Consider the following 15728-nt stretch of genomic DNA (forward strand, 5'->3'; position numbering starts at 1 on the left):
GATAGTGATCAGATGGTTGCAACTGGCAGAGCGCTACTATTGTGTTCTTGGTTAAGACCCTCAAGCCATAATTGTGTCGATTATAAACATGCTTTCTCAATATTGTAAATCACTTTAGCTAAAAGCATCAGTCAAATGAATAAATGTACAGCTGTCATACTGCAGCTTATTTTCTGGGGAAAAAAGCCAAATAAGACGTGATCAGAAGAGAAACAGATTTCCTGAATGGGTTTCATGTACACTAATATCAAGAGCAGCAGAGAATGCACAGCGATAAGAGTGCAAGTGATAAAGATATTTGTAATGTGTATATGTAGGGTCCTTACATCCAACAATGTGTGTAAATGTTGGTCCTGGAAAACGCTGTGCATGAAATCCAGATCTTTCTCACTGCAATCAGTCAGTGCATGGATCTCTTCTAGACTATCCAGAACCTGAGAAACTGCCCCTACAAATTCACACATGCATGGACATATGCACATACATGTTAAGAAAGAACACCAAAATGGACAATAACAGCTTAAACATCAAGCTTAATCACATAAATATTACACACAAGACAGGACAAATAAAACACAGACAAAAGTTGAGAATGCCACAAACAGAGGCATTCAGTGTGGATTTTTTTTTTTTTTTTAAAGAACCCACATGTAGGCTGATGTTACATACAACAGTGTCTTCAGACTTGGAACACTAGCATGAAAATAAAATAAGTAAAATAGGTTCAAAACACATGAAACATTCAGGTTTTAAAACTACAATCAAAGTGAGAACTGGAAGAACATTCATTAATAATGACATTGGAGAGGCACTTTTAATCACACATGCAGTTAAATGCTGAGTCTCAGCCTAGAGATGTTTGGATGGAATAATAGCAAGGATAAGTGTTGAAGTGTAAAGCTCTACTACAGTGACAGAGCAACATAAATTAGACCAGAGGCAGTGATGTCAGAATCCATGGAATACATACTTTCTGCAGCAGGCAATCCTACAGGGATGGCAGCATTAGAACAAATAAGTTTGGAAATAAGAGGAGAGAGAGAATCACACACCAATTAAAAAATAGAAATGATAAAGCAACTAAAGAGAAAACACCCAAGAAAGAGACAGACAAAACCTGCAATGTTAAAAGCCTCTAATACTGTTATATGGAAATATATAATGTTGACAAACAGCTTGAATCCTACACAGGATGAGAGCGATATGAAGCTGCTTAACTGCTTAACATATGAAACAAAAAGGAAAATATTCTCTCAGCAAAGAGATGGATGTAGGGCCCTTTTCAGCAGACATTATTTGATTAGCATCTAATGGACACGTTCTTTTTATTTAAATAATTAGATAGTTTAATTATGATTTGTATCATTAATATCAGCAATACAAATGGATGCATCCAAATGAGCTCAGATTTTCTTGCTCTTCTTTCCTCTTTTATTCTAGAGGTTTTTCTAGGGAACAATGCAACCGACCCTCAACCCAAGTTTGGGCTTGATTACTAAAATGACGCTTCAAAGTTAAATTTCTAGATTTCTGCATAAGTATGACCTAAAACATCAGAGTTTCTCACACATCCTAAAAGTAGATGAAAATAACCATATCAAACAAATTATCCAAAAATATTATTCTTGGTCATTTATTTACTGAAGAAAATGATCCAATATTACATATTGGATCAGTGGCAAAAGTATGTGAATTTTTCCTTTCAGGTTCTAGTGTGACTCTTGTGCAGCAATAACTCCAACTAAACGTTTCTAGTAACTGTTGATCATTTCTGCACATCGACTTGAATTTTAGCCAATTCGTCAATATGTAACAGCTTTAACACTAGGATGTTGTTGGGATTCCTCACATGAACTGCTCAGTTCAGGTCCTTCCACAACATTTCTATTGGATTAAGGTCCAGACTACTATTTTTTTTTAACAATTCCTTACGAGAACGACTTGTATGCTAAGGGTCATTTTGCTGCATGATCCATTTTCTCTTGAGATTTAGTTCAGGGACAGATGTCCAGATATTTTCCTTTAGAATTTGCTGGTATGATTCAGAATTATTGTTCCATTAATAATGGCAATACATCCTGGCCCAGATACAGCAAAACAGGCCCAAATAATGATACTACCACCATCACCACCATGTTTCACATAAGGTTCTTATGCTGGAATGCAGCATAAGATGATCCAATAAAACATAATATTATGTTTCCTTTCTCCAAACATAACACTTTTCATTTTAACCAAGACCCCATCAACCACTCCTGAGGAGGGTAACAACGGTAACAATGGATGTGAATTTCCTCCACTTGTACATAATCTGTCTGACTGTAGTCCAAACTCTTTAGAGATGGTTTTGTAACCTTTTCTGAGGTCCTCAGGAATCTCTCGATGAAATTGAATTGAATGTAACTGGACTTGGTTTTAAGTCTTTGAAGACGTTTCACCTATCATCCAAAAGGCTTCATCATCTGGGATGAGAGGTGAAACTCCCTTTGAGTGCGCATGCGCCAGAGGTTAACGACGCCGGTTTTTACAGCTCCGTAACTATCAGCAAAAAAAGGCAAATTTTTACGACTTTTAATTAAACTAACAAGATATCCTTGTAAATTGGATATTCAAGGACTACGGAGATCGCCTTCAAACCATCATTTTAACAATCTGGCCAATTTGAAGCGACTTGAAGCCAGTTTTGCCCCAACAACTAGTGATCGGCCTGGCGAGCCCGGAAACGAGTTGTCTATACTTCTGTTTCACGCGGATTAACCGCAGCAGGCTCCTTAAAAGGAGCCCCCACGGCGTGGTGTGTCCATCCCCACTCCCGCCAAATTTACATTGGATTCCGCTAATTAGATCTATCCAGGTGGGAATTGTGATTTTTAAATTCCTACATACCATTGACACCATGCCTACTCGAGGACAAAAACAATAAACTGATGAGGACGTAGTCACTCTTGGTACCCTGAAAGAAATGCTAGATCAACAAAGGGCAAAATATGAGGACTTGTTGATGAGACAACAATCCACCAGCCATCCATCTTTCATCGCAACAGTAATAGATACAAACAACAAAAGAATGGACAGTCTCATCCGCGAGGTGCAGGAAATAAAGGACAGTTTACAATTCTCCCAGGCGGAAATTCAAGACGGTAAAGCAAAACAACATGACCAGAGCCACAATATCAAGGAACTTGAGACGAAAATAGATCGTCTAGAAGCTGATATCAACACGATCCTTCATAAATCCAATTACTTGGAGAACCAGTCTCGTCGTAATAACGTTCTGATCGACGGCGTCCCTGACAACAAACGAGAACTGGAACCAATGTGAACAGAAAGTCAGAGAAATTCTCAAGGACAAACTCAAGCTCGACCCACTTAAGACTGAAATCGAACGTTTTCATCGTAATGGAAAATTTCAGGAAGATGGCCGGCCACGACCCATTGTTGTGAAACTTCTCCAATACAAAGACAAAGAAGCCATTATGCAGAGAGCAAAGTACCTCAAAGGATCGAACATCTACATCAACGAAGACTTTTCGGAAGCAGTACGCCAAAAGAGGAAAGAACTCCTACCGGAAATGCGGGCAGCAAGAGAGAGAGGAAACGTGGCATACTTACGGTATGATCGGCTGGTCGTGCACCCACCGAGAGACACACCAAGGAGGGACAACACATGAAGAAACCAGACTTGACTAAGTCATTCGCCGGTAATCAAACCTCATGAACTCCACTACTGAACAGCAGCCATCTCTACCTTCAAAAATAAGTAACAGTGACTTAAGTACATTAGTTTTTAACCCTTTTGACTTAAATGAAAATGTCTGTGAATCACACTTTTCGTCTCTCGACCCTGATTTAAATTTCTTTAATAACTACTGTAGTTCTTCTAAGAGCATTTCACAGTATTACAACACTGACTCATTCATCAATACATGTAAATCAAGAAAAAGCAATTATCTTTTTGTTTCATTTAAACGTAAGGAGCCTTCTGTGCCACTTTGAGGAGCTCAATGAATATCTATACTCTATAAAACATAGGTTCTCAGTAATTGCTCTCACAGAGTCTTGGCTAACTGAAAATATAATCCACAATTATATTATACCCGGGTATAAAAGCATTCATCACTGTAGACTGAATAAGGTGGGGGGGGTTCTATATACATAAGAAATGTTATCTTATATAGAAAGAAATGACTTGGAATTTGAAATCGATGAATCGGGCACGCAGTGTATTTTTGTTGAACTGTTTTCAAATGGTAATGAGGGGAAAAAAGTCGTCATTGGCTGTGTATATCGTTCTCCTAATACAGACATCCAACAGTTTAATAACCAATTGACAGAATGCCTGAATAACATCAACAAAGAAAAGAGTATTTGCTACATTCTTGGAGACTATAACATAGACTTACTTAAAATTTCGCATTCCCCTACTACTGATCATATTAACATTTTCTCTAACTCCTTTTTCCCTCTTGTATACAAGCCTACCAGGATTACCCTACACTCTGCTACCCTAATTGATAACATATACACAAACACACTTAACATCGACTACACGGTTGGGATTACGGTAACAGACATATCGGATCACTTTCCGATATTTCTTATATCTAATTTAGTGGAACCACCTAGGAAGACAGACAAAATATCTTACCGTCTCATTAACATGACAAACATCCAGAAATTTACAGAATCCTTATCAGGTATAGTTTGGGACAACATACTTAGCGAGGTGGATACAGAGAAAGCTTACAATCAGTTTCTTGAAACGTACGGATCTTTATATGAAAAATGTTTTCCTAAGAAAAGCGCAAAAATTTTCAACCATTCTCGGAAAAAACCTTGGTTAAGTAGCGGACTATTAAAGTCAATACGCAGAAAAAACAAACTTTATGCTAAGTATGTCAAGAACCCTACACCCCTTAACCACAGTGTTTACAAAAAGTACCGAAATCAGCTAAATCATCTCCTTAGAACTACAAAGAAAGAATACTACAACAGAAAGTTTACTGAAGCCGCTTCCAATATAAAACAAACATGGAGAATGATAAATGACGTCTTAAATCGTGATAAAATGAAAACACCCAGTACAAACAAAATTCAAATTGGAAATAAAACTATCGAAAATAAAAAAGAACTATGCAATGAATTCAATTATTTTTTTGTCAATATTGGGCCTTCATTAGAAAGCAAAATACAAAAAGGACCACAGGACCCTCTGAACTACATTACCTTACAAGTTGAATCTAATTTATCGACCTTTATACCACCAACTAATGCCGAAATCTCAGACATCGTCAAAAACCTAAAAGGTTCAGCTGTTGGGCATGGTGAAATAAGCGCTCAAGTTCTAAAACTTTCCCTGCCCTACTATCTCATTGCCCCTCTTACACACATTCTTACTCTTTCCTTGCAAAATGGAGTTGTTCCTCACTCACTAAAAGTTGCAAAGGTTACTCCCATCTTTAAAAGTAGTGATCCACAATATCAACAATTATCGACCCATATCTGTCCTCCCCGTATATCTAAAGTTCTCAAAAAATTAATATATAACCGTATTCTGAAACATTTAGATCATAATAACATCCTATACAAACACCAATATGGCTTAAAGGGCTATTCCACCTCTATGGCACTGATTCAGTTAATGGATAAAATTTCCTCAGTTATAAACAACAAAGAGTACACCATAGGGCCTCCCTAAGTGTTGCGCCTGGGGAGGTCTGCGTGCTTTAAGGATCCTGGAAGCTAAATCAGCGGGGACCTCGGTCCCTGGCAGGTTCAACCTTGCTGGGCAGGTTCCAGGTGAAAGGCCAGACGAATTGCAACACCTGGTCCTCCAGGTTGGGCGAAGGGCTAATATCCCTTCCCTGTAAAACAATATTATTACAGAAACCTGAAATACTTTCCAAGGATTATATGGGCATGAAGATGGGACTGGCCAGATGACGATTTGATGTTCACAGACTACCAGCGCTGGATGACATCGGAGGGTGAAAGCTCCTTTGAAACCCCCCGACCGATAGAGTCACTTCTGAAGCCCAAAAGTTTTGTTAATATTGGTAACTGGAACGTACGTACGGTACGATGTATGCTTTAGGGAAGTCCGCACAGATTGCACACGTGATGAGAGAGTACAACTTAGACATTCTAGGAATCAGCGAATGTAGATGGACAGACTCGGGTAAGGTGACGCTGGCAACAGGTGAGACGATTATCTTTTCTGGAAGAGAAGATGGTATACACAGAAGCGGCGTGGCAATTATGATGTCTAGACGTGCTGAATCAGCACTGTTAGAATGGGAACCTATCAACGAACGTATAATCATGGCACGATTCTATTCAAAATTCATCAAACTCACCATCATCCATGTGTACGCGCCTACAATGGACGCAGAAGACGAAGACAAATATGTATTTTACGAACAACTAAAAAGTGTCTTCGAAAAGGTAGCCAAACACGATCTTCTGCTGATAACAGGAGACATGAATGCGAAGGTGGGGTCATCAAATCGGAACAGAGAAGGAGTAATGGGAAAAGAAGGTACAGGAATCATGAACAGCAACAGTGAAAGACTTGTCAACTTCTGTGAGATGAACAACCTTATTGTCATAGGAACTCTATTTCTTCACAAAGAAATCCATAAGAACACCTGGACATCCCCTGATGGGAAAATACACAACCAGATAGACCATGTGCTAGTCAATCAACAATTTAGAAGATCAGTTCAAGATACAAGAGTCATGAGAGGTGCAGACGTTGGATCGGACCACCAGCTCGTCAGAACTAAGGTAAAACTCAAGCTCAAGAAAACCATCAAACCAATCAACACGCGAATAAAATACGACGACACCAAACTACAGAATGAATCAATTAGGAAGGCATTTTCGTTAGAGCTCCACAACCAGTTTTCAGTCCTCGAGGATGTAGAAGCAGACGAAGAATGTGATATTAACAACAAGTGGACCTGTTTCAGCAAAGCTTACAACAACCCAGCAGATAAAGTACTGGGTAATAAAAAGAAAAACAGCAAACCGTGGATCAGTCAAGATTCTTGGTCCATTATCGAAGGAAGAAAGCACCTAAAAATTCAAGCAGAAAACGCAAAGTCAGAAAGAATCCAGAACCAACTTTGGATGAAATATAGGGAGAAAGATAAAGAAGTTAAGAAAAATCTCAGAGCTGATAAATGAAGATGGCTTGAAGAGCAGATGGATGATGCTCAAAAAGCAGCAGATATGGGAAACATGAAGATCTTATATGAAATAACCAAAAACATCTGTAACGATAAACCCCGCAACTCCACCGCCATCAACGACAGAGAGGGAAACACAATCACTGAAGATTCAGCCAGGTTAGCTCGATGGAAAGAACACTTTGAAGAGATTCTCAACCATGCAACACCAACAGACCCAATATTGATTGAGACAGATGAAATCCCAGAAATAGATGAAATCAGTACAGAACCAATCAGTAAAGATGAAGTTAGGCAGGGTATCAGATCTCTAAGGAATGGAAAAGCAGGTGGCTTTGACAACATTATAGCAGAGCTTCTTAAAGCAGACCTTGAAATATCCACCCAAAAGCTACATGAAATAATCCAACAGATTTGGAAAGAAGAACAAGTTCCCTTGGAATGGTTAAAAGGGTTAATTGTCAAGCTACCCAAGAAAGGAAACCTAAGAAACTGTACGAACTGGAGAGGCATTACACTTCTTATCATCGCAAGTAAAGTCCTTGGTAAGATTCTTACGGAACATATGAAAAAGGGAGCAGATGCAAAGCTACGACAAGAACAAGCAGGATTCCATCAAGGAAGATGTACCACCGAACAGATTTTCATACTACGTAACATCATCTAACAAACATATGAATGGCAATCCTCCCTGATATTAAACTTCATAGATTTCAAAAAAGCATTCGATTCGCTACATAGAAACAGCCTCTGGGACATAATGAAGCTATATGGCATACCAGCAAAGATCATCAGGATAATCCAACTTCTATACCAAAACTCTGAATGTGCAGTTCTTGATGGAGGCCAAATATCTGTGTGGTTCCAAGTGAAAACTGGCGTCAAGCAAGGTTATGTAATGTCAGGCTTTCTATTCCTACTCGCCATTGATTGGGCAATACGTGAAACAACTAGTCAAGCCAACACAGGGATCAGATGGACACTCACCAGTCAACTAGAGGACCTAGATTTTGCGGATGACATTGCACTTATTTCAACCAACCAAAGTCAGATGCAAAGGAAGACGAAAAAGCTATCGGAGGCAGCACAGAGAATAGGACTTAATATCAGCCAATCAAAGACCCGAGTTATGAAAGTCAACTGCAAGAACCCAGAGCTGATCAAATTCCTAAATGGTCAAAACATCCAAGAAACCAATGACTTTACCTACCTTGGAGCCTGTGTAAGTACCGACGGAGGCGCTGATAAAGACATGGACAGCAGACTTGGCAAGGCCAAGGCAGCTTTCAGGAAGTTGAAGATGATATGGGGCTCTAAACAATACAGCAAGAAGACAAAGATAAAACTATTCAACACCTTGGTTAAACCAGTCCTACTGTATGGAAGCGAAACCTGGAAGACTAATGCAAAAGACTACGAAAAGCTTGACTCCTTTCAATACCAGTGCCTCAAGAGAATCATGGGCATCTACTGGCCATACATAGTTTCAATGGATGAGCTAAACGATGAGACAGGGTCCGTACGTATGAGTGTAGAGGTAAGAAGAAGAAGATGGAGATTTCTTGGGCACGTCCTCAGAATGCCATGCCAAATAGCATTAACGTGGAAACCCGATGGGAGGAGAAAGGTGGGCAGGCCGAAAACAACCTGGAGGCGCTCAATCGAGAAGGAGAGAGGAGAAGCTGGGTGGAAAACCTGGGAAGAAGCAAGAATTGTGGCTAAAGACAGGAAACAATGGAAGGAAAGTACTACGGCCTTATGCGCAACTGAGCGTGAAGAGGATAGTTGAGAGGGTGAGGTGAAGTACACCATAGGGATTTTTCTCAATTTATCTAAAGCATTCGACACAGTAAATCATTCTATTCTACTCAGCAAATTAAAACGATATGGCATAAGTGACTCTGCATTAAATTGGTTCTCGTCTTATCTATCTGACAGACAACAATGTAACAATCAACAACACTAAATCTACACTTAAAACAGTACAATGTGGAGTACCACAGGGATCAATTTTAGAACCTTTACTATTTCTAATTTACATCAATGACCTTGCACAAGCTTCCACAATCATCATCTTTATCTTATCTGCAGATGACTCCAATCTTTTCCTTTCGCACTCAAATTTTAATACTTTAATAAAATTAGCTAATCAAGAATTAGAAAAAGTTATCTGGTTCGAGGTTAACAAATTATCTATCAATGCCAAAAAAAACATACTTCCTTATTTTCTGTAATAAAAATAAAACCTACAATAGAAATAACGCAAAAATCTTACTAAAAAGTATGCCCCTTTCTCAAGAGTGTCAAGCTAAATTCTTAGGCGTAATAATAGATGACAAACTGACCTGGAAACCACATATAGCCACGTTATGTAAAAAAATATCTAAAACTATTGGACTTGTTAGGATTGCGCTGTGTGCTGTTCAGATGCGTTACAAGGAGTACTCCGAGGACAAAAAGAGAGCAAACCACATGAGTTAAATCAATCTGGTTTATTCTCAGTCGTGCCCTAACGCGCAGCTGCGTCGGGGCTTTATATACACTCTGCGTAGGGAGTATCAGCAGTGGAAAATTACGGAATGTGCTTTGCACACTCAGTATCAAGGTCACACAAGAGTTATGCACAGTTCAACAGGATGTTTCACACAAAAACATAGACAAAATCAGGATATGAAACGGGAACAGAACATGTGGAAATGCAAAATGTACAGAGCAGCACGTACTGTATTGTAGCTGGCCTAAAGTAAACCCTAAACTGCTACACTAAACGACAGTCACCCTTGGGCCGCGCATTTACAAGAGTAGGTTTAGGAGTATTCAGGATTATATTCTTACAATCCCCTCTTTAATACTCTGACGCAAGCCCAGAGTATTATTCACACCCCAGTCTTGGCCGACACAGGGACATAACCTGTGTGTGAGATCATCATATTATATATACGATCCATGCAACAACGGAAAAGAAACGGGCCACAGGCTGAGCCATGTCATATTAACCTTAGAGTAGTTAGACGGGGCTATTCGGACCGGAAAAGGAGCGCTGCTGTCATGGGGTAACAAAGAACACACATAACAGGGTTTACTCATATTCATTGATGTTTTTACAGTGAAGTTTACATATTTCTAAAACTCGTTATCCCTTGGGTCCCGGTGTATTGCTTGTGCGGGTAACCCTGCCCCAAGCGTTGAGATCAGCACGATGATGAAGAAAGTCATACTGGTCACTGACTTTGTTCTCTAATGCTCACAGGGTGCAGACGGCGAAAAATGTCACAGGCTCCCGTGCTTTTCAGACTCTTCAGCCCAGAACTTTGCAAGACTCACCAACCATCCCCTCTTTGTAGATCAGCCGAAACTGGATTGCTCCAGATGCTGGAAGGGGATCCCTGAAAAGGCCGTCAGCTATTGTCACAGCAACTTTCTGAAACACAAAAGTCTGTTAAGCATCAACAATATAGATTTCTATTACATTGGAGCCTTCTTTATTCTGCTGGCATGGATCCACTGTGGAAAAAGGTCCGTTAGCACAGCCGTGCGAGTTACAGCGAGTACATCGGTGGGCCCACTGTAGGGTGACTCCTCCATGGGAGCGTTTAGTTTACTGAATCTCTTTACTAAAACTCTGTCCCCTACCTCAAAGGGGTGAGTGTGTGCCTCTGGAATGGGAGGCTTTTTGGAATTTACTCTCGCCCAATACTCATCCAGCACCCGCATGAGACCCACCGCGTACTCGCTGAGATGTACTTCAAGATCACCCGTTCCTATAACCTGCATGCCTCTACGCCAAGGGACAGGAAAGGGGCGTCCCATGACGAGCTCGTACGGAGATAAATTGTCGAGAGCGACCTGAGCAGTCATGCGCATATCAGCGAGGACCAACGGTAAAACTTGGACCCAATTTTTCGTGCCTGCGTCTTGCATAGCCTTACGCAACTTACCCTTAATTGTTCTATTCGCGCGCTCCACAATGCCAGAGGACTGTGGATGGTATGGGATATGAAAACGCCAATTGATCTTGAGGTCTTTACATAGCTCCTGCGTTACCTTAGAGGTGAACGGCGTTCCCTTATCAGAGTCAATTCCTACCGGAAGACCGTAACGTGGGATAATTTCCTGTGTAAGTTTGTTCACTGCTGTTCGGGCGTTCTCTTTGCTACACGGGAAAGCCTCAATCCACCGTGAAAATTTGTCAATCATGACCAAAAGGTATTTGAACGGGCCCTGCTTTGGCATGTGAGTGAAGTCGATCTGCCATTCTTGGAAAGGCGTGTCGGGTATGGGAAGGTGCTGATGTACCGCGCCTGGTTTAGATAGATTATTCTGGGCGCACGTTAAACACTTGTCCAGAATGTTGTGTGCGTCTGTGTGCAAATTATTGATGCAGAATGTTCTGTTCATATCTTCCACTACCCCTCTTCGGCCGCGATGAGTGGGACCATGGAACTCGCGGACGAGAAAGGGAGTACAGTGACGAGGTAAACAAAGACGGCCCTGTGCGTCAAGCAAAACGCCACTCTTCTCTGTCGCGCCCTGGGCGTCCCAGAACTGCGTATCTGCCACAGAGGCCGAGGCCTGGATAGAAATGAGATCTATGTCAGGTAAGACAGCGCTAACCATGCGATCAGTAGAAACTAAAGCGCAATTAAAGCCTGGAGGCAGGACACCGGATGCGGCTGCAGCTTTAGCGAGTCGATCAGCGAATGAATTGCCCTTTACTTCAAATGAGTCCCCTCTTGTGTGCGCGCGTGTCTTAACAATGGCCAACGTGCACGGAAGGAGACAGGCGGTGATTAAATCAGTAACAAGTGAAGAATGAGAAATGGGCTTACCGTCGGCTGTCGTAAACCCCCGAGACGCCCAAATGCGGCCGAAGTCGTGCGCCACGCCGAAAGCGTAGCGTGAGTCGGTGTAAATAGTAACGTCTGTGTCTTGAGCCAAAATACACGCACGAGTCAAAGCATAGAGCTCCGCAGCCTGAGCAGAAGAAAAAGGCAAAGAATGAGCTTCAACAATTTCATCAGGGAGGCGACAAACAGAGTAACCACACAGGAACACACCATCCGCAGGGCGGGAACAGGAACCATCTACAAAAAGAGAATCGCCTGTGGAAAGAGGGGTGGAGTGTAAGTCTGGGCGGATGCTAGTCTCAAAAACGATATTAGAAAGACAGTCATGTGAGTCAAACGCAACATCGTCATCCTGTGAGTTAAGAAGACGCTGAAGAGCGTGGGCGACAGAATCAAACGACGAGGAGGGCTTAACAGTGAGATGCTCTGTGGCCAAAAGAATAAACTCATAGCCAGAGCGACGCTGAGCAGACAAATGCTGAGTGCTAAGATTCCGCAGAATGTACACGACGTCATGTGAAGTGTGTAAAATGAGCGGATGCAACAAAACAAGTTTTTCAGCGTCCGTGACCATGAGAGCACACGCAGCAACAGCCCTAAGACAGCCAGGAAGCCCTTGTGCCACAGCGTCAAGAGTTTTAGACAGAAACGCGCAAGGTCGCATGCCCCCCCCCCGTGCTCCTGAGCCAGCACCCCAGAGGCGGTCCCCCTCTGATTGCACACATACAGGTGAAACGGCAAACGATAGTTCGGCAGCCCGAGAGCAGGGGCGGAGCACAAAGCTTGCTTCAGAGCCTTGAAGGCCGTTAGCCTGTCCTCAGTCCAGACCAGGGGCTGAGTCAAAGGATCTGAGTGACTTATAGCTGAACGCAAACACTTGTCATAGATTGAACAGTCAGGGATCCATTGACGACAGTAATTGATGAGGCCCAGAAATGCCATGAGAGCGTGCTTGGTTGCAGGTACCTGAGTGTCCATAATGACTTGAACGCGTTCCGGGCTAAGCCTCCTGGAACCCTGAGAGAGGTCATGTCCCAAGTAGCGAACAGTTGTGAGGCAAAACTGCAACTTCGTGCGGGAGACCTTGAAACCCTTCTGCGCCAGGAGTGTGAGGAGAGACAATGTGGCGGCAGCACAAGCGTCTTGATCCTCCGCCGTTACCAGGAGATCATCCGCGTACTGGAGCACCGTGGAGCCCCGGGGAAGACAGAGATCAGCCAGCGCGTCCCGCAATACGGCAGTGAAGACCGCCGGTGAGTCAATGAAACCCTGTGGCAACCGCGTCCACGTGTATTGTCTTCCCCTGTGTGTGAAAGCAAACAGGGGCTGAGTCTCATGGCCCACAGGAACACTGTAAAAGGCAGAGCACAAATCAATCACAGAGAAATAAGCATGGTCACACGGAATAGAAGACATAAGAGAAAGAACGTCAGGGACCACTGGAGCCACGGGAACGATGAGTTCATTTATTTTACGTAGGTCTTGAGTGAGGCGCCATGTGCCATCCGGTTTTGGGACCGGGTTCACTGGGGTGTTATACGGGCTGACACAAGGAACCACGACACCTTGCTGCAAAAGAGATTGTAGAATATTGTCAATACCATTGAGCTTACTAGGAGACAGAGGGTATTGTTTAACATAAACAGGTGTAGAGTGTTTAATAACAGCTTCATACGGAGAGCAGCTCACAGAGCCCACATCGTCCTTATGATCCGCCCACAGGGTGTTAGGAAGAGCAGAGAGAACGGGGGAAAGAGCTTGGGACGTACAAGCAGCGTTCAGAATGTTATGTGGCAGCACAGAACTGGATAGGGCAAAAACATCAGGCGGAGAAATACCTAGTTAACTGCTCACGCAGGAGCTGCAAAGCATTCGGTGTGTCCCTCCAAAAAAAAATATCGACACGGTGCGCTGACGCGGACGGCCACCTTCCTGAGCCGGAGCTATTTCTTCCTTTATATTCACAGCGACGTCATTTCTAGGTTGCAACACATCGACTATTTCGAGCAAACGCTCCTCATCATATAATCTGTGTCAACTGATGAGGTGTTCAAATGTGCGAGCTGATCTGAACAGAGCTGCCAGACATACACATACAGAGGGCTTCCAAACCCATACTGCACACCGCACATTTCACTTACTTCAATAGTTAGTCCATCTGGAGTGGATGTGAGATTTACTTCTAATTTGCACATTAAATCATGTGCTAACAAATTTACTGGACATGTATGTGAGATGAGGAATGAGTGGGACGTAACTATTCCTCCCTCGCTTTTACATGGGAGGTTGACTGAGAAAGTTTTGGTTTTGGAATAGCCTTTAAAACAGGTCTCGGGGTGTAAACACCCTTTGATTTATCCCATACCTTCTTCATGTCAAACCATTTATCATACCCTGCGCGCATATAAGGGCGGTCCCAATCCGGATCGCCTAAGCTTTCATAAATCATACGGTGCGCTGAAGCAAGGAAACCTGGATTAAACGTCCCATCACGGGGATACTATGGAATCTGAGGATTTGCCTCCGTCCACCCAGCCAAATTGTCCAGCCACGGCGTAACGTAATAGCCTAAACCGCACTTATTCATCCATTCCGCCGGGGTGTCTGTGACCTCAGGTTTAGGATACGAGCCCCCCATCGTACAGTAAAGCAAACGGATCTGAACAGAAACAAACAGCAGATATTTATCTAAATTTCTATAGCGCGCTCTTCCTGGACTCGAACCAGGGAAAACCAAGCCCTCCTTAGGGCGCTACACAAATTTCTATAGCGCGCTCTTCCTGGACTCGAACCAGGGAAAACAAAGCCCTCCTTAGGGCACTACGGAGCTACTTCCAACCAGGTAGTCAATCAAACATGTCTTACCTGATTGAGAGTATCACGTCGGGGTCACCAAATTGTTAGGATTGCGCTGTGTGCTGTTCAGATGCGTTACAAGGAGTACTCCGAGGACAAAAAGAGAGCAAACCACATGAGTTAAATCAATCTGGTTTATTCTCAGTCGTGCCCTAACGCGCAGCTGCGTCGGGGCTTTATATACACTCTGCGTAGGGAGTATCAGCAGTGGAAAATTACGGAATGTGCTTTGCACACTCAGTATCAAGGTCACACAAGAGTTATGCACAGTTCAACAGGATGTTTCACACAAAAACATAGACAAAATCAGGATATGAAACGGGAACAGAACATGTGGAAATGCAAAATGTACAGAGCAGCACGTACTGTATTGTAGCTGGCCTAAAGTAAACCCTAAACTGCTACACTAAACGACAGTCACCCTTGGGCCGCGCATTTACAAGAGTAGGTTTAGGAGTATTCAGGATTATATTCTTACAGGACTTATGGGAAAAATCAAACAACATCTTATTCAACAAACCATTACCACCATATATAATAGCTTAATATACCCATATCTGACCTAAGGAAATATTGTATGGGGATGTGCCTACAAAACTACACTACAGCCCCTAAACTACAAAACTACACTACAGCACCGGATCCAGTTTTTATGCCCATTCTTTACCTCTATTTATGAAGCTTAAGATTTTAAATATTTTTGATATCAATAGACTTCAGTTAAATATCTTCACTTTCCAATTTCTTAGAAATTCTCTTCCAGATACGTTTGATAGTTTTCTAAATTTTAATTCCCAATTTCATGCTTACCAAACTTGACAATGTGACCAACTAC

At 42.4% G+C, this 15728-nt stretch overlaps 1 protein-coding gene across 1 annotated transcript; it reads right to left on the reverse strand.

Annotated features, from left to right (window-relative positions):
• Nucleotides 1–9722: 9722 nt before the first annotated feature.
• Nucleotides 9723–14889, reverse strand: LOC132884967 (uncharacterized). Its single transcript, XM_060919114.1, has 2 exons — nucleotides 12020–14889; nucleotides 9723–10611 (listed from the first exon to the last, which is right to left on the reverse strand). The coding sequence occupies exons 1-2, from the start codon at nucleotides 12699–12701 to the stop codon at nucleotides 10589–10591; spliced, it is 705 nt and encodes a 234-aa protein (XP_060775097.1). The 5' UTR covers nucleotides 12702–14889; the 3' UTR covers nucleotides 9723–10588.
• Nucleotides 14890–15728: the final 839 nt, after the last annotated feature.

The sequence above is a fragment of the Neoarius graeffei genome, chromosome 4 (genome assembly GCF_027579695.1).
Source record: "Neoarius graeffei isolate fNeoGra1 chromosome 4, fNeoGra1.pri, whole genome shotgun sequence".
NCBI lineage: Eukaryota > Metazoa > Chordata > Actinopteri > Siluriformes > Ariidae > Neoarius > Neoarius graeffei.

Excerpts from the sequence above, each read along its gene's own strand:
- LOC132884967 (XM_060919114.1), bottom strand. The coding sequence starts at position 12,701 with ATGCGACCTTGCGCGTTTCTGTCTAAAACTCTTGACGCTGTGGCACAA. Across the intron at positions 10,612-12,019 it reads GGGGTTTACGACAGCCGACG|AAAGTTGCTGTGACAATAGC; the intron begins GTAAGCCCATTT and ends TTTGTGTTTCAG.